The following is a 19,035-nucleotide window of genomic DNA, read 5'->3' on the forward strand; positions in this document are numbered from 1 at the left end:
TGGACTATATGGCTATTCTTTTTTTTTTTTTTTTAATGTTTATTTATTTTTGAGAGAGAGAGTACATGTGCATGCGTGAGCAGGGGAGGGGCAGAGCAAAAGGGGGACAGAGAATCCAAAATGGGCTCTGTGCTGACGGCAGTGAGCCCAACATGGAGCTTGAATTCACAAACCATGAGCTCATGACCTGAGTCAAAGTCAGATGCTCAACCAACTGAAGCATCCAGGTGCCCCCAGACCATATGGCTATTCTATTTTTAATTTTTTGAGGAACATCCATACTGTTTTCCATAATGGTTACACCAATTTACATCCCCACCAACAGCGTACAAGGGTTCTCTTCTCTCAATGACCTCATCAATACTTGTCACTTTTTTGATAATAGCCATTCTAACAGGTGTGAAGTGATAGCTCTTTGTGGTTTTGGTTTGCATTTCCCTGATTAGTGGTGTTGAGCATCTTTTCATGTACCTGTTGGTCATCTGTATCTTCCTTGGAAAAATGTCTATTCAGATCTTCTGCCCATTTTTTAATCAGATTATTTTTTTGCTAGTGAATTGTATGAGTTCTTTACATATTTTGGACATCAGCCCCTTATCAGATATATGATTTGCAAATATTGTGTCCCACTCAATAGGTTGCCTTTTCATTTTGTTGATGGTTTCCTTTGCTGTGCAGAAGCTTTTGAGTTTGAGGTAGTCCTATTTGTTTTTGCTTTTGTTGCTTTTGATTTTGGTGTCATATTCAGAAAACCACTGCCAAGGCCTATGTCAGGGAGGTTATTGCGTGTCTCCTTTTAGGAGTTTTATGTTTTCAGGTGTGGTTCAAGTCTTTCATCCATTTTTTGGTTAATTTTTATATATGATGTTAGATAGTGGTCCCCATTTCATTCTTTCACAGGTGGCTGCCCAGTTTTCCCAATACCATCTACTGATGAGCCTGTCCTTTCATCATTATATATTCTTGGCTCCTCATTCATAAATTAATTAACCACACATGCATGAGTCCATTTCCGGGCTATTTTGTTCCTTGGATCTATGGGTCAGTTTTTAACGCAAATACCACACTCTTTTAATTAATATAGCTTCGTAATACAGTTTGAAATCAGAGAGGATGATGTCTCCAGGTTTGTTCCTCTTTCTCAAGAATGCTTTGGTTATTTGGGGTCTTTTGTGGTTCCGTACAAATTTTAGTATTCTTTGTTCTCTTTCAGTGGGAAATGCCATTTGAATTTTTAAGGGGTTTTATTAAATCTGTATATTGCTTTGAGTAGTTCAGATACTTTAACTATATATATTTTTTAATGTTTATTTTTGAGAGAGAGAGAGAGCACGAGTGGGGAAGGGGCAGAGAGAGAGGGAGACAGAGGATCTGAAGCAAGCTCTGCACTGACAGCAGGGAGCCTGATATGGGGCTCAAACCCATGAACCATGAGATCACGACCTGAGCTGAAAATCAAGAGTTGGACGCTTAACCACCCAGGCACCCCCACACTTTAACAATATTAATCTTTTCAACCCACGAGCACAGAATATCTTTCCATTTATTTGTCTTCACGTTCTTTCATTAATGTTTTGTAGTTTTCAACACACAAATCTTTCACCTCCTTGTTTAAATTTAGTATTTTATTCTTTTCGATGCAGTTGTAAATGGGATTGTTTTCTTGATTTCTCTTTCTGACAGTGTTATTAGTGTATAGAAAGGCAACCAACTTTTGTGTATTGATTTTGTATTTTGCAACTTTATTGAATTATAAATTCTAACAGTTTTTTGATGGAGTCCAGGATTTTACATATAAAATGTCATATCATTTGCTTATGACAAATTATGAGTTTTACTTCTTCTTTTCCAATTTGGACGCCTTTTATTTCCTTTTCTTGCCTAATTATTGCACCTAGGGCTTCCAATACTATGTTGAATAAAAGTGCTAAGACTGGGTATTCTGGTCTTGTTCCTGATCTCACAGGAAAAACTTTCAGCTTTTCACTACTGGGTATGGTTAGGGGTGGGCTTGTCATATATGGCCTTTACTATATTGAGGTACATTCCTTCTATACCCATTTTGTTTTTAACACAAATGGATGTTGAATTTGCTTTTAAAATTATGTATTAAGGGGCACCTGAGTGGCTCAGTTGGTTAAGCATCTGACTTCAGCTCAGGTCATGATCTTGGGTTCTGTGAGTTCAAGCCCCGTTGTCAGGCTCTGTGCTGACAGCTCAGAGGCTGGAGCCTGCTCTGGATTCTGTGTGTGTCTCTCTCTCAGCTCCTCCCCGACTTGCACTCTGTCTCTCTCTCTCTCTAAAAAAAATATTAACATTTAAAAAAAATTATGTATTAAACTGGGGCACCTCAGTGGCTCAGTCAGTTAAGCGTCTGACTCTTGATTTCAGCTCAGGTCATGATCCTGTGGTTTCGTGAGTTTGAGCCTTGCATCAGCTCTGAGCACTAATTGCTAACCGTATAGAGCCTGCTTGGGATTCTCCCTCTCCCCCTCTTTGTCCCTCCCCTGCTCACACTCTCTCTCTCTCAAAAAAAAAAAAATTATGTATTAAACTAATATTAAAATACATTTGTCCTCCCCAAGTAAATACCAATGGACCTTGTTAAACGTAGTTATGAAAGAAACTCACCAAGAAAGGGAGAATTATGAGGATGGGCTTGACTTTTTCAGGGAATTAACAGCAGAGTGCAGCAGAGCGCAGGCTGCAGAGGGCAATGGACAGCCAAACTATAATTTAGACACCACTCTGTTATGCCTTGCTGAAAAAGAATCCTATATGGTTATGCTTTATGAAAAATGTGGCTAATTAGGAACCACTTCCTCATAAATGTTAATGTCAATGATTTTATATATGTAATTATTATTGCATTAGAACTGCTCTGAGAGTAATTGCTTTTCTAATTCAGGGGTTTATTAGTTTCCATTTTTAAGTGCTTACTACACATGTCAGGCTCTGTGCAAAGCATGCCTCCATTATTTCGGGTGGTAGATTTTATTATTCCCATTTTTTGAAGGCTAATGCAGCTGCGTGGTGAGGTACCATATCCACTACTAAGCAATAAAGCCAAGATGCACACTCAGGTCAACCTCCAACATCTGTTCCTCAACACTATTCTACCTCATGGTTTTGCCTATGTACTTATTTAGAAATTGAGTGATTTACGTCATAACCATAATGGAATGCAAAGTATCACATATTGATAATAAAGTTAGATGTAATAAAACGCTGCTTCTGGCATTTATTTTTGAAAATTGGCCAAACATGTCCATCTTCCAGTTAAGACTCTGGAAACTGGTTGTAATTATTTGTTTTCATTATAAAAAGGCTGTTGCCAAAGTGTACTTTGCAAACTGCAAAACCATACGGTCTGAGCTGAGGCTTCAATTCTAACTCTACCATTTACTTATGTGCTGTGTGTCCCTTGACATTTTTTTCTCTCTTTTTTTTTTTTTTTTTTTTTTTGGTTGTCTAAAAGAGGATTCATTTGTAATAACTGTACTAATGCCTTTGGCACTTGTGAACATTAAATGAGTTTAAGACATGTAAAACATTTGACACGTAAGCACTCAAAAAATGCTGGCTCATGTTGTCCAAATCCAAAAGCTTATCTAGCCTTTTCATTCTTTCTTTTAAATAGATTTTTTTTTTTTAGAGTAGTCTAAGATTCACAGCAAAATTGAGACAAAGGTACAGACTTCCCGTATACCGCCTGCCCTACACATGCATAGTCTCCTCCCGTATTAACATCATCCACCAGCGCAGTACATTTGTTACAAATGATGAACCCAAAGTCCATAGTTCACATTAGGGTTCACAATAGGGTGTTTTACATTTTGTGGGGTATGATAAATGTAGAAGGACTTTTATCTACCATTATATCAAAGAGAATTGTTTCACTGCCTTAAATACCCTCTGCTCCATCTATTCCTCTCTCCAGCCCCAAACCTTGGCAACTGCTGATCTTTTGTACTGTCTCCAATTTTGCCCTTTCCAGAGTATCATCTAGTTTGAATCATACTGTACGTAACTTTTTCAGAATGACTTCTTTCACTTGGTTATATGCATTTAGGCTTCCTTCGTGTCTTTTCATAGCTTGATAGTTCATTGCTTTTTAGCATTGGATAATATTCTGCTGTACAGATGTAGCACAATTTATCCCTTCACATACTAAAGTACATCCCGGTTTCTTCCAAGTTTTGGCAATTATGAATAAAATTGCTATAAATATCTGCATGCAGGTTTTTACACAGACATAAGTTTTTAACTCGAGTAAATATCAAGGAGCAATTTGTTGGATCATATAGTAAGAATGTTTAGGCCTGTAAGAAACTGCCAAACTGTCTCTCAAAGTGTAACCTTTTGCATTCCCACTAGCAATTAATGAGAGTTCCCTTTGTTGCACATCCTCACAAGAATTTGGTGTTGTCTGCGGATTTTTTTTTAGTCATTCTAATAGGTGTATAAAAGTATCTCGTTGTCGTCCCTTTGTGAAACCCAGCATTTATGGCTGAGAAATTATTTTACTATAAAGAATAGCATGGTAATGGGTACCACTGGTGAAAACTAAGTACATTTGGCTTAAAATCTAAATAATAAGTTTCTAAACCCGTGTCAGTATGGTTTTTTGTCCTCCTCCTCCATGTTTCTTTGATGAATTATTCTTTCCACAAAGTCTTTCAACTATACTTTGTAGTCAAAGGAAACCACAACCTTGTGGCAAAATCAAAACATGCTAAGATAATGGAGGGGGAGAAGTTACTAAGTATTACTAATCTCATTAATTCCTTAGGACCAACTTAGTAGTACATATTCACGTTCTGCAGAGCCTTTATTTGACCTTTACGACTGATGCTGGCTACATTCCCCTTGTGTCAATGTAGTGTGAGTCTACACAAAGCTGTTGGAATCAAGAACATCAGTCAAGTCTAACTTTTAATCTCCCTTCATGCCAATACAGAAAAAAGACTACAACGTATTTAGTTTTATAAACAAGTAAAATGAGTTCGGAATCATACAGAGTTGTAACAGTTTCACACCACTACACCAAAAGATTTTCAACGCCTTAAAACTCTACAAACAAAATCTCTGCCAGGGTCTCATAGAGCTTCCAAAAGGCTGGTCTAGGGGCTCGGTCCGAGTATAGGTCCTTCCTAAAAGCTTCCCACTTACTCAAGAGCAGCTGGCTTAGAAAACCTACGCTTCAAGACGGACTGTGCATTATAGTAGCACCTTCCTTCGCTCACAAAGGATACATTTGACCAGAACATCACACGCCCAAAGAGGGAACACCTCACACTGAGCGCCTAGGGCAACGCAAACTAAGTGTGAAGGGCCACACAGAATTTCCAACTTTCTTTTGCATCTAGACATGGCATTCACTCCGTTCCACACCCGGCTGTCTCCGCTCTGAGCTCTGCGAATTTATGAAACTCGGCCAGCGGGGCGCCACTGCCACCAGAGCCAGAAAGACCACAGTTACGCCCAAGAAAGATGGGCCTTCTTTATAGCATCAGCAGCGGAATTGTCAGTACCGAGGTTTCCCAGTAGGAAAAGAGAAGCTGCGGACCGCAAACGAACTTTACCCAGAACGGTAACCGAAGCTCCAATTACCCGAGACCTTTTTTCGCGCTCCGACTTGGTCGGAAGTGACGCGAGCAGCCAACAGACACAGCAGTCCCGAGGGAGCGGAGCGCGGGAGGGGGAGCGTGCGGGGGCTGGGGGCGGGGCGCGGCCGTAGCTCCGTTTCCGGTGGCTCGTCGCGCTCGCTCACTCCAGCTGCAGCCACTCTTGCCCGTGGCTGCTTCCTCCATCCTGGTATTTTTTGGAGCCTCCATCCTGGTTCTTCCAAAGTGCCCGGACCCAAAACAGGAAGTAAGTGCGATGGAACCTTCAGGTCCCAACCGCCGCCAGGGCCGCTCCGCCCAGTGGAGCCTGTCCGGCCCCCTTGCTGCCATCCTGTTCCCGCCGGCAGGCGCAGGCTCTGGGCGCCCGGGCACCGCGGGCGGGGTCGGAGCTGGGCCTTCGTGACGCTGAAGCTGCCGTTCCCGCACGCTCAGGCCAGGGCCTCCCTCTCGGGGCCCGGCCCGCGGCAGTGGCTCGGGCTACTGAGTGGGGTAGCGAGCGGCCGCCGAGGCGCAGCAGCGATCCGGCGGGGGCGGAAAATGGCGGCGGCTTCGGAGGAGCTAAATGGCGCCGGGACCCCTGGGGGTGGGGTGGGCCGAGAGCTTCGGTAGAGAATTGGGCCCGAGAATGCAGAGAGTAAGGGAGCCTTAGCTGCTTTCTCTTGGTGTTCCTTTTTTGTTTATTTCCTTTTCAGGTTTATGTAGTCCATTGAAGGAGAGGTGGGCTTGAGAGAGTTGGGCGGGTCTTGTCCCCCCTCCCCCTTTTTTTTCTTTTACCTTGTTTGCGTCTTAGACTCTTCCATCTTTTGGGATTCATTCTAGCTCTGCTATTCAAGGCCCGTGCCGAGGGAATCGGGGTTGCTTGGCCATAATATGTCAGGCTCTTTTAAGAAGGAGGGGCAGGGACTAACTGCGAGTGAGAGTGCCCTAGTCGAGCCGAGAACAGTAAAATGCGTCTGCAAAGTAGTAATCGTCATATGTTGAGTTCTGAATGAGTTTTTAAATTTTTTAATCTTCTTGTCCTTAAAAATATACTTTATTTTGACCCATTCTCCGCCATAGATATGACAGTAGAGGTGGCCAAGTGCCGTTCTATGCAGTTGAATGATACAGCATGTATTTTTATAATAAAAATATTCGGTGAAGTTAAGGGGAGGGTTATAATTACATGAAATATAAGTCAGGACTTATCTCTACTTTGCATGATTGAATTTGGAAATTCAAATGCAATGTGTGGTTGCTTTTTTCATAACTTGATTGATCGTCTGTGTTGCTCCTGACAGCCGAGGCAGCTTGTTGGGACATCCGATAAAATGCGTATTTTGTAGGGTGACTTTCGAATATGCAATGTTGTCAGCATAGAATATACCGTTTCGAAATTTTTGATCTTGTACTAATTATACTTTTTAATTCGTGAAAGACGATTAACCATTTATAGCGTTTAAGCTACAGTCTAAGAAAATATTCTTCCATTGTGTTGAAAGTTTTACAAACGGAAAATCTTTTTTTCTTTTTCAAAGGTTTTCATATTTTCCCATTAGGATTCTTTCTGTGAGCTGGCTTTAAATTTGTTCCCAGCTTTTTAGTATCACTGTTTTCTGGTTAGTAATTTGAGTAATTACCACCACTGTAACATTTAAAGACTGGTGATAATATGCCGAAAACGTAGCGTTTTACTAAGAAGGTGTAGTGATAAGAGATGATTTATTAGGCTCAGATACAGAAATTTAGTTAAGTTTTAAGAAAAAATTAAAACTAAATCCCTCAGCCTTAGGAAAAAATTGCCAGGGTGTAAAATTTGATGTGAGAGTTGTTTCATTCACCAGGGGCAAAAAAAACAGCTTGAATTTGTCAGGGGGAAAAATCACAGTTATGAAGAAAAATACATTTCATGTTTTGTGATAATTTTATCTCATTTTTACTTCCATATACTTATGTGCCACCAAAAAGCTAATTTTTTTTTTTTTTTTTTTTTTTTTTTTTTTTTTTTTTTTTACTACTTTAGTTGATAGGCTCACACCAAAATATGCTTTTGGGGACTGATCTAGAATCTGCATTTTCTGCGTGAATCTCTTTAATTGATTGCAGTTGAGCTAGATGGTGGAGCCAAAATGCTATTGCCCTGTCTTCATCTACAGTTAATCAGTAAGTACTGGGCATTGCATTCTTGCTTAGAACTTTAAGTTCATACTTTGAGCAGTTAGATGAATAAACATATACTCTATATTTCAGAATGTTGAGATTTTAAAAGTATTTTGAGAGGAAGCAATCACAAGAACATTTTGGAATTAGGATTCGATCTTTGGAAGCAGAGTGTGGCTGGAAAAGGATTACTGATAGAATTATATCAAAAGAAGACATATCCTCTTGAGTCTTTTTTAAGTTCACTTCTCTTTACTGGCTTTTTCTTTTTCTTTAAAGATGGGGCAAGTTTATCTCCTTTCACCCTGAGGCAGTGAGAGAGAGAAGCCTATTTGTAAGGTTAGAAATGGCTAGTTACTGTTGAAATAAAAACAAAACTAGTCCTTCCCTTCCCCCACATAATGTCTTTCTTTTTATTCACTTTATTTATCTTTCCAACATCTACAGACCCTATAGTTTTTATTAACGTTGTAATAAATTTGTATGTCCTGACAGTAACCTCTCATTATTATAAGCAGTTGCTTTTGTCATGCTCCATTAAGTACATTGGCTTAAGTTAACACCTGTGAAGATGAATGCACTAATGTGAAACACGAGCATCCCTAGGGATTTACAACCTGGCACATAGATGTTAAAAATTTAGTGGAGCAGGGAAGTTTTTTGAAGTATTGAGGTCCTAGATCACATTGAACACACACTTTCATTTGTTGCGGGGACGTCAAAAGTTTCGAATAGCAATGAGGTTTAGGAAGAGTTCTAATGTCTTAGAGGCTGCTTATTTAACAGGAGATGGTAATCTGTCTTCTTGGAATAGAGTTTTCTTTTTAATAGTCAATTTTCTCTTACTGCCCTAATCGTCAGCACTTTTTTCCCCCATATAAAAGAATTGTTTTTGAATTGCTGTACCTTTAAATGCTTTGTAATTTCAGTTCCAAAGCTTTTTCTGTCCTCAAAGGATATGAAGTGACCTGAGAAAATGATAAACTGTGCCAAGTATGCTAAATGTACAGATATATTAAATGTGTGTGCTTTCGTATCATCGCCCCCTCTTTTTTTCATTTTGTGAAGAAAATCCTTGTAATAGAAATCACAAATAGGTTTTGGTTTTGTTTTGATTCCATAAAGATAAATGATAAATAAAAGAAGGAACCTGTTTAACATGTCTGCTGCTTCAAGTTTGTGGGAAGATACTCCATTCCGTGACTGAATCCCAGAAGCTGTCAGGAAAAGGCACACTGGAGAGCCCTTTATGAACAGTTTTTAATTTTACTTATTTACACGATCCCTTTTTTTTAGCTGTCATTTTGGCTATGTACACTGTTGTCAGGCCATTCTTCCAGCAGTGGGTTGTGAACACTGATCTTTATTTACCATCTAAAGAGCTTCTAATGGTACCTTGCATGAAGTGCTCAGTTTTGAATGAATAAAATTTTTAAATGTAGCCAAATACATATTATAAGCTCTTAAATCATGCACTGGGTAAAAAATATTCTTTATTTTTAATAAGCAACATTGTTGCCAGACCAGGTATGAAATGCTACACCTTGAAATGAACCATGTTGCCAAGAAATCTCTTAGACATTGTCTTCAATTGTCCCTAGTTAAAATCAAAGCGTAAGTGACTAAAGCCTATTAAAATAAACTCTACAGACAACTATTGATATGGCATACAGCTATATTTTGCCACTAAAACTCAGCTATTAGTGATCATTTGTTACCTTAGTCTAGTATGCTGTATGTTCATTTGTAGCTTTGCTTCTCAGACTTTTTCACAAAGTGTACAGAAAAGCAAATCCCCATGGGCCTGGAACAACAATCCGAAGCATTCAACCTCAAGTCCCTATTCCTATCTTGAATAAAATCAATATTCTGCAGCTTTCTATTCTGCCAGCCTGCTGTGTACACATGTTGAGGATACAAGTATTTGTTAATTATTCTCTTCCACTAAGACTTTCTAATTAGCAAGGAGGTTTATTCTTTCAGATTATTTTCAAACACATCTTTATTAAATATTACTAAGCAAATCCACTTATAAGCGTGTCCTAAGGCATTAGTTATATGCAATGATAGGTATGTTGTTGGTCAGTATGAGGTCTTTATAATAGTATGACCTCAAAGAAAAATGTTCATTTATAGGATCATGGTTAGATAAACTTAGATACTAAGTATCCATTAAAAATGCTGTGGAAGAGTAAGTAGACATAGTGAAAAATACTACGAAAAAAATAAGTGCAAAAAAGTTCTAAAAGATGTGGCAGTATGTTTGGAAGAACATCACAAAAATGTTACAGAGGAGGGGTTCCTGGGTGCCTCGTTCAGTTAAGCGTCGACTCTTGCTTGATCTTGGCTCAGGTCATGATGTTGCAGTTCGTGGGATCAAGCCCTGCATTAAGTTCAGCACTATCAGTGCAAATTGGGATTCTCTCCCTCACTGCTGCCACCCCCTGCCCCTTTGTCTCTCAAAATAAACTTAAAAATATATATATTTAAAAAAGAAATAACTGCAGTCTCAATCCCATACTGCTGCAGTAAAGGTTGCAATAAAACAAGTCAAATGAGTTTTGGTTTCCCAGTGCATGTAAAAGTTCTGTTTATACTTTACGGTAGTTCATTTAAAAATGTGAATAGCATGTCAAAAAAATCAATGTGTATACACATGCATTGTATGTATATTCAATGTGCCTATATTAAAAAATATCACCTGAGCTTTCAGCTAGTCTTAATCACTGATCACAGATGGCCACAGCCAGTATACAGTTCTTGGGAGCTTATACAATGGGAGCTTAGGGGTGATGCCCCCCCGGGCAGTCAGAAATCCATGTATAACTTTTGACTCCCCCAAAACTACTAATAACCTACTCTTGCCGAGAAGACTTAATAACAACAGTCAATTAACACATTTTGTATGTTAAATGTATCATTGTATTCTTACAGTAGAGGAAAAATGTGGCTAAGAAAATACATTTACAGTACTGTATTGTAAAAATCCACATATGAGTGGACACATTAAGTTCAAATATGTATTGTTCAAAGGTCAACTGTAATAATGAAAAAGTTGGAAATAGTTTGAGAATTACCAAAATGTGACACAGACCTGAGTGAGCTGTTGGAAGTATAGTGTGGATAGGCTTGCTTAATGCAAGATTGCTATAAACCTTCAGTTTATAAAATAACTCCCTTTCTGTGAAGCGTGATAAAATGAGTTATGCCTGTATGTAGATTCAGTTGATGAAAACACCAGTCTAAGATAATCCATTGAATAAGAACTTTCCATCAATACCAGAATGAAGTAGGACGAAGGATTCATTTCTTTGAATTCTGTATTAAACACTAGATCCAGAGTTGTTCTTTTGTTCTACGTTAAATAGGGTTCTCACTCATTGGGAGCTTTAGATGAAAAGAAATATATTTATCACTTAAATGCGAATATAAATGTTCCCTTATAAGCGTTCTGTACCACGATCTCTCTGGGTGATCTTCTGTTTAAAAAGTACTTGCATGCCACCAACTTAAGTTTGTCTTGATAGGTCTAATCCTGTTTGTTGAATTCCAGCTTCCACCTATCAACTTAATATCTTCATTTGAATGTCTTATAACTTTTTCATACAAATAGTAATGCAAATACGTAATGAAATATATCTAAGTGCCCCCAAACTCAGCTGTTAAAGCCAGAAGCCTAGGAAACAGCTTGAGATAGTTCACTTTCTCTTAATCTCCATCATCTCTTCATTCAGCAGATCCTGTCAACACTACCTCCAGAATATATCCTTTTTCCAGCCTCCTTCCTTTGACTGCTTTCATCTCTTCTGACTTACCTATCCATTCTCCATACTGCAGTCTAAGTGATCTTTTAAAAATGTAAATTATATTCCTCAACTGAAAATCGTCCAAGGATTTGTACGGCCTTGTGAGATCTGTCCCAGTCTTTATCTCCAACCTTCAATTCAACTGCTCTCCCTCTTTATGGAAAGCCTCTGGGATACCAGCTGTGGGGTGTTTTTTTTTTTTTTTCCTGCAACAGGCCAAAGCGGTCCCACTTTAGGGACTTTGCCATTGCTAATCCTTTGGCTACCTTGCAGTTGCGTGCTGTAGTGATGTCTCCTCATCTTGCTACTGAGGCAGTGGAAAGTAGCCTTTAAGGTACTGTTCAGTGTTGGTAGTATGATACTAATTCTGTAAAAAGAGTATGTGTAGGAAGAATAGGAAGGGCTGTACTGACTTCTCAATGCATAAGATAAGTGTAAGGAAGCCTGAGAAATTGATGAGTTCACCTATACAGGGAGGGGGGCTGGATGACCGGGGAACTGGAACGGGAAGTAGACTAAACTGTATAACCCTCTTTATATTTTGAATTTTGAACCATGTAAATGTGTTACCTAATAAAAATAATTGAAGGTAAAACCAGGTCAGTTTTTAGATATTTAAGTTAGACCTTGTAGCTCTAACTATGGTGGGAAATGGGAACGACCCCTGGAAAATGAGTCGAGAGCAAGATGGTAAAAAAATAAAAGTGACTACCATATCCCCAATGCCTAGAGAGCACCTAACATGTAGATAGTAGACATGTGATAAATATTTGTTGATTGACCACATATGCTTGTTAATTTGCACAGCACCTTAGAACCATTTACTAGTCTCAAACATGAGTTGCTGAACTTTAAAAACCGAACCCAGATTTCTTATTTAAAGCTGGTACACCGCACACTGCATGGAATCACCTGTAATCAATACAGCTTGTCAAGAATGAAATACTGATTGCATCTAGCTAGCTGTTTCAGACTCCCTTTTTTCTTACACTGTTATCTCACTTTATCTCCATATTGCCTCAAATCTGCCTTTATTTTTTCTTAGAGTTTTGGATTCATTTGGGTCCTGAGATGACATTGATTAAAATGCTAAACCTGTGACTATTTTGCACCTATCAAATGAAGTCTTGTGCTGTTTCTTGCTTTGTGCTTTCTTTTTAACAAAAGAACGGTTGCCAGGAATAGAGATTATACTTCCTTGGTTTGGATATAAATTTGAACAACATTTCTGGAAAACTGATGCAGGCAGGCCAGGTCAGAGGACTCAGAAGGGGTCCCACAGGACCAGGCAAAAGGGTTGTAAGCTTCACGCAGGATGGAAATCAGGCTCAAGCCAGTAAGAAGGGAGGACAGAGTTTAATGAAGATATTGGAGACAGCAGATACAGAGCATCTGGGAGACTCAGAAAGGAAAAGGAGCATGAGTCTCATCTTTGCTTGGGGGGGTCTGGAGTTTTTATTAAGGATAGTGGCCTGGTGTACATGTCCTCTCAGGCTTCTAGTAACTGATCAAACAAGGATGAGTGCTCAGGTGTCCTCCATAAGTCACTTATCCTCTGGAGCCAGGGTCTTTTGTCAAGGTGTTTGGAGTCAGTGGTCTTGGAGAACTTTCATGAGGACCTCACCTGGCCACTTCAAAGTTGTTATCAGTTGTAGTGGAAGACGTTAAAGAAATAATTAACTCCTTGACCCTTACAAGGGGGACATATATCAAGGCATGTGTAAGGTGGGAGTGCAGGTATTGGCAAAAATAGAAGCAGGAAAACGAATAGAAACCAGCTCTTTTTCATAGGTCCTTTACAGTTTCCCTGTCTCAGTGTGACTTAAGAGTTCTAAATTTTGGGGCACCTGCATGGTTCACTCAGTTAAGCATCCGACTTGATTTTGGCTTAGGTCGTGAACTCACAGTTCAAGCCCCACATTGGGCTCCACTCTGTCAGTACAGATTCTCCCTCCCTCTCTGTCTGCCCCTCCCCTTGCTCATGCTCTGTCTCTCCCAAAATACATAAGTAAAATTTTAAAAATTTAGAAAGTTCTAAATTTTGTCATTTTCTTTCATGTAATAATTTCCATTAATGTTCAAGGAAATAGAGTATATAAATGTTCCAGTATGTTTTAAGGAAATGAAAAATTAGGAAAAACATAAATGTCCATCGATAGGGTCATTGTTAAATAATGTCATTTTTTTAATATGGTGTAAATTCTAAGTGATACAGAAAACTTCAGTTAGGTACCTAGCTTCAGTTAGGTTTCATCATACTTTTTAATGTGAATTAATTCTTAAAAAGCAAAATATAAGTTGCTTGTACACTGTAGTGTATACACGTTTACAAACATACACAAAGAGAGTCAACTCTGCTTTTGGTAAGTTTATGGATTTTTTTTTTAGAATTGAATTTCTCTATCTTCAGTATTACCACCTTTTAAAGAAAACTTAATGGATTCAGAAATAAGAAAAACATGAAATTTAATAGTTGACTGGAGTTGACCCTAGTAGGATCTCTACCTTTTTACTGCAGACTTACTTATGAGTAGCAATTCTCCAAATATAAACATCTTGGAGATGAGTTCTAATTAGAACATTGCTAAAATGAAATTTTAATCATTAATTTTTGCTGAATCATTCCCTTGAATCTCGAATCCTGCTGTACTTTTTGATTCTTTGGTTGAAGCTTTGGGATGATAATGAGGAGTTTATTGAAACACACCTTTAAAAATCATTTCAGATTTTGTAAGTTTCACATTGCATTCAAGAGCTTGCTTGTAATTTACCTTTCTGGCTCAACTGTTGAGGGTTTCTTTTTTCCACAGATCTGTAGGCAGGTTTGATCACAGATAGGATACAGTTTGTAATGCTTTAGGATGAACTACGGTATTATGTATAAAGAGGTGTTAGTAAATTGTTACAAAGAAAAAATACAGTTACTGGTAACATTTGTGGCACTCTACATCTTGGGTCATGTTGCACATACCTTGGTCTACAGTTCATTGAACTAGTACCATAGTTTAACCTATTTTTTCTGAGACTGTTTGCCTGTTGAGGTTGAGAAACTGCCTCTAAATGAACTTAATAAGTACAGATCTCATCATTTCTGCCTTTCACTGGGGAATACTTTTAGAGGCTGAGTTCTAAAAGGTCTGTTTAGAAAAGAATTCTGGGGGCGCCTGGGTGGCTTAGTTGGTTAAGCACCCGACGTGGGCTCAGGTCATGATCTCGCGGTTTGTGAGTTCGAGCCCTGCATCGGGCTCTGTGCAGACAGCTCAGAGCCTGGAGCGTGCTTCAGATTCTGTGTCTCCCCTCTCTCTGCCCCTCCCATGCTCATGCTCTGTCTCTCTCTCTCTCTCAATAATAAATAAACGTTAAAAAAATTAAAAAAAAAAAGAAAAGAATTCTGGTTTTTGTCATTCTTTTTCTAGTTAAGATATCACAGAGGATTGAGGCTAGAGTGTCCTGGGCATACGGCTAGCACACAGTTGTTTGTTCTTATTAAGCCTTATTGTGTAATGCTGTTACTTTTTCAGAGTGTTGCAGAGGTAGGAATATGGGCGAGAAGCAATCTGGATAACATGAAAGTGATGCTGGTGTCTAAGGGAAGGCGACTTGATTCTGTGGGAAGGGCTATACCTGATCCATCTATTTTCTAGGTAAGCCTGCCTTTATTCCAAGGATGTCACCTTGTGTTTTGCAAATTTTGGTATAACTAGATTGTGATTTCTATTTATCTTGAATTTGGGACCTGTTGTCTTTTATCATTGCAAAATGATGTCCTTTTAAGGCAGTGATTTGTATAGTAAAACCTGAACGAATCACTGGGTCTTCACCCTGTAAATATCAATAGATCTTAAGTTTTTCTGGCAAGCGAAAATGCACTTAAATAAATGGTAAATATATGAGCAGACTAATATGTTGTGTATAGGAACCAAATAAATAGTGAGTAGTACACATTAAGCCTTATGGCTTCTTGTTTAGTTGGTAAAAAGTATGTGGACAAGAACAAAATTGAGTATTAAGGGAAAAACTTCATTGAACATTATAAAGTTAACTGGAATACTTCAGCCAGGCCCTTGATTTTAATTCAATACATTTCCTTCTGTTAGCCATGAGGTATTATACTGTGAGACTCTGATCATTCAGTCTGTCTGAACAAGAGGAAAATGATATATGTGTAAAATAGCAGGTGAAGGCCCTCTAAACAAAATCAGTTCTCTATTTCAAAAGAAGGCCTTGCACTATATCCATTTAAAAAGCAATTTGGTCAATGATGAATGTACGTACTTGTTTAATATTATGGGGGGGGGGGAATGATGAGAATAATTTTTTAGTGCTCTTAGTTTCAGCTAATAACAGAGCTTAAATATTTGTAAAAAGTGTTTTGGAGAAGTAATTCTTAGATTTATCGATGCTTTCTAAGATAAAAGGCTTAATCCATCTTGTGAAAGAATCAGAAGTTAAACACCTATTTGAATGTATCAAAGTTGCCAGTAAATAAAAAGTGGTGAGAGTTTTACTGATAAGACCTCATATTTTATTGATGAAACAACTTGGAACAGAGTCTTTTTCATTGGATGTGGTAAAAACAAGTCTTCTTAAAAACTAAATGCTGTGGGGGCTCAGTCAGTTAAGTGTCTGACTCTTGATTTTGGCTCAGGTCATGATCTCACGGTTTGTGAGAGCCAGCCCCACGTGGGGCTCTGCGCTGACAGCCTGGAGCCTGCTTGGGATTCTCTATCTTCCCCCCACTTCAAAATAAATAAACATTAAAAAAATGCTGTAGGTTTTTATTTAGAGAAGCAGATTCTTGCAGATTATTACATTTTATTCTGAATCATGGATATAACCTTTTGAAAAATTTCAAGTCTGAGCTGCCATTGGAATTTCACATAAAGAGCACTATATAGCACGTATAAATTGTGAGGGTTTTTTTATGGGGAGGTGGGGGAAGTTGGGGGCTACTTTATGTTCATATTTGGGAGTAATTTTTTAAATCTGAAATCTGTTATGTAGATTTGAGTATGAGCACAGTTGAAGAGGATTCTGACACAGTAACAGTAGAAACTGTGAACTCTGTGACTTTGACTCAGGACACAGACGGGAACCTCATTCTTCATTGCCCTCAGAATGGTAGGAAAACTTGCTGACATGTAATTATGGGTCTTTCTGGATTTCTGGATTTCACATTCCCTTTGATCGTTATTGACAAATAACCCTGATTGACAGTTTGGGCTAGGATAATAGAAATGGGAGTTCTCTTTTTGGCTTATGAATTAATCTTAATTTATATTTTTATGTTTTTAAAATATACCTTTATATTTTTTTAATTTGCCATAAATTTGAACTTTTTTGACTTTCGTAGCTACTTTATAAATAAGTAGAATGCATTGGGCCTCCAAAGATGATGAATTAACTGTAATTAACACTTTCTCTTTGATATCATTTGCTGCCGGCAATGTATATAGCACGTTAAAAAATGTAAAAGCAATCCTGTCAATTTTTTCTAGAATCTGTAGAAGGGGATTTTACGTGACTATTTGAATAAGATTTAATATTATTATCTGTAATCAGTTAAGATTCAAGAGGCTGAGGCTTGTGATTTTGTTGTCACTTCTCTACCTATTCCGTATTTATATTCATTTTGCTTTAAGTTTATCTTTGTTCAACCTAGGTTTTATCTTCTCTTCTCATTCAATACTTGATTTCTGGTAATTTTATTCAAACTTGTGATTTTAAGTACCACCTACCTATTAAAATGATTCAAATTTCTGTCTTTATTCTGAATTCTTTGTGTTTCTCATAGACACCTTAAATATCACGTGTTCCAAACTGAAATCTTGCACAAAATTCCGAGACCTGGTTCTCTCTTTCTTTCTCAATTTCATTACTTAGTATCCCAGATCATAAATGTGGTAGGAATAAACCCTTCTTTCATCTCCTACATTCATTCTATCATGAAGACTTGTTGATAGTATTTTGTTTCTTGAGTCCATTGCTTCCTTGGTTTCAAGTTCCCCTTTCTTAGTTTAGAGTCTCATTTCTCACCTGGGAGGCCCCAGTAGCCTTTTAACAATTCTCCCTGCTAATTCATCTTTCATACTGCCATTGACCTTGGTCATGATGCTCAGTAGTGGAGGAAGGTTGTTTTTTTTTTTTTAAGTTTCACATGGTTTTTAGAACATAGTGATGGCCTCCTACCATGTCAGCTTTTCTGCTAGCCTCCCTTCCTGCCACATTTCATATACCTATGTCTTAGTAATTCATAGCTGTCTTCATTTTCCTAACATACCTTAAGCTTTTCATACTATACTGTCACCACAAATAATTATTCCTAGTGCCAGTAATATTCATTTTCCCCTGGTTTCTGTTCATTCAAGTTCTTTCCAGTTCAACACACTTCCTCTGGGAAACCTTCACCTGTAGTATAAATTAAGTGCCTCTCCCCTCTGCCCATGAAACCTTCTTCATTCCCCTTGCATAGCTCTTAGAACACAATTTTGAAATTGTCGGTTTAGTCATCTCCTCTATTACCCTGTGAGTGCCTCGACAGTCAAGGGTATCTGTCATTGTTCTGTTCGCAGCACTTAGCACATAGTAGGCATTCAGTAAATAACTGAGTGAGTTGAATAACCAGCCCTGTCTTTGCATGTGAAATATTTGGAAAGACAGATAGTTAGTAGTACAAAAGTGTGATGTTTAAAAAGTAGCACCTCTCTTCATAGTTCTTGTCATAAGAATAGGAGCTGAGGCCCTGCACTGGGGATAGAGACGGCAGTGTCGTTGGGGGTCCTACTTGCACAACTGGGTTAACTGAGCAAATAGATAAGATTGTTTCACACTTGTTGAAGATGTGGGTTTTTCTTCGTTGGTTTGAAGATTTTTGAGATTTTTGTTTTATTTTGTTTCATTAGAAGCTGATGAAATAGACTCAGAAGATAGTACTGAACCTCCACATAAAAGGCTTTGTCTGTCTTCTGAGGATGATCAGAGTATTGATGATTCTACTCCTTGCATATCAGTTGTTGCACTTCCACGTAAGTCACCATGTACGAAGAACGCAGTTCCCTTTTGAAATCTGATTTTAGCTTGTGCGAGATCAAGTTGGCATTTCAAGGTAGACTTAGACCCATTATTTTTCTCTTCATTTAGTCAAAAAAACTCTTTTTACTAATACTTAATGAGTGGGCATGGCTCTAAATGCTTTTGCATATGTTGCCTATTTGAATTTTTTCAGCCTTTTTCATTGACAGTTATCACCCTCCCCACCCCAAGCTTTTTTAGACATTTTCTCCTGATCATGCTCTCCCCAGTGAAATTATAATACCACAGATACACTGGTGTGTGTGTGTGTGTTTTAATGTACTGTATGTATGTAGCGTTTTAATAACAAAGAGGATACTTTTTTTCCACACACACCCCTCCTAGATGCAAGCATATTTTGCCCTCATTGAGAAAGCATGCTGTAGAGTAGG

General features: G+C 38.3%; 1 protein-coding gene across 5 annotated transcripts in view; it reads left to right on the forward strand.

Annotated features, from left to right (window-relative positions):
• Positions 1-5,707: 5,707 nt before the first annotated feature.
• The window catches only part of DMTF1 (cyclin D binding myb like transcription factor 1), a 45,559-nt gene continuing 32,231 nt past the window's right edge, over positions 5,708-19,035 (forward strand). Inside the window, exons 1-5 of one of the 5 annotated variants that reach the window (XM_045494667.1) lie at positions 5,735-5,874; positions 7,630-7,769; positions 15,094-15,216; positions 16,577-16,693; positions 18,475-18,597. In XM_045494667.1, coding sequence (XP_045350623.1) covers positions 16,585-16,693; positions 18,475-18,597 — 232 coding nt within the window. In that variant the 5' untranslated portion in view covers positions 5,735-5,874; positions 7,630-7,769; positions 15,094-15,216; positions 16,577-16,584. Of the gene's footprint in view, positions 5,875-5,930; positions 6,262-7,629; positions 7,770-15,093; positions 15,217-16,576; positions 16,694-18,474; positions 18,598-19,035 lie in introns of those variants that run through there. The other 4 variants (XM_045494668.1, XM_045494666.1, XM_045494669.1 and 1 more) reach the window with 4 other exon arrangements.

The sequence above is a fragment of the Leopardus geoffroyi genome, chromosome A2, assembly GCF_018350155.1.
Source record: "Leopardus geoffroyi isolate Oge1 chromosome A2, O.geoffroyi_Oge1_pat1.0, whole genome shotgun sequence".
In the NCBI taxonomy this organism is placed as follows: Eukaryota; Metazoa; Chordata; class Mammalia; order Carnivora; family Felidae; genus Leopardus; species Leopardus geoffroyi.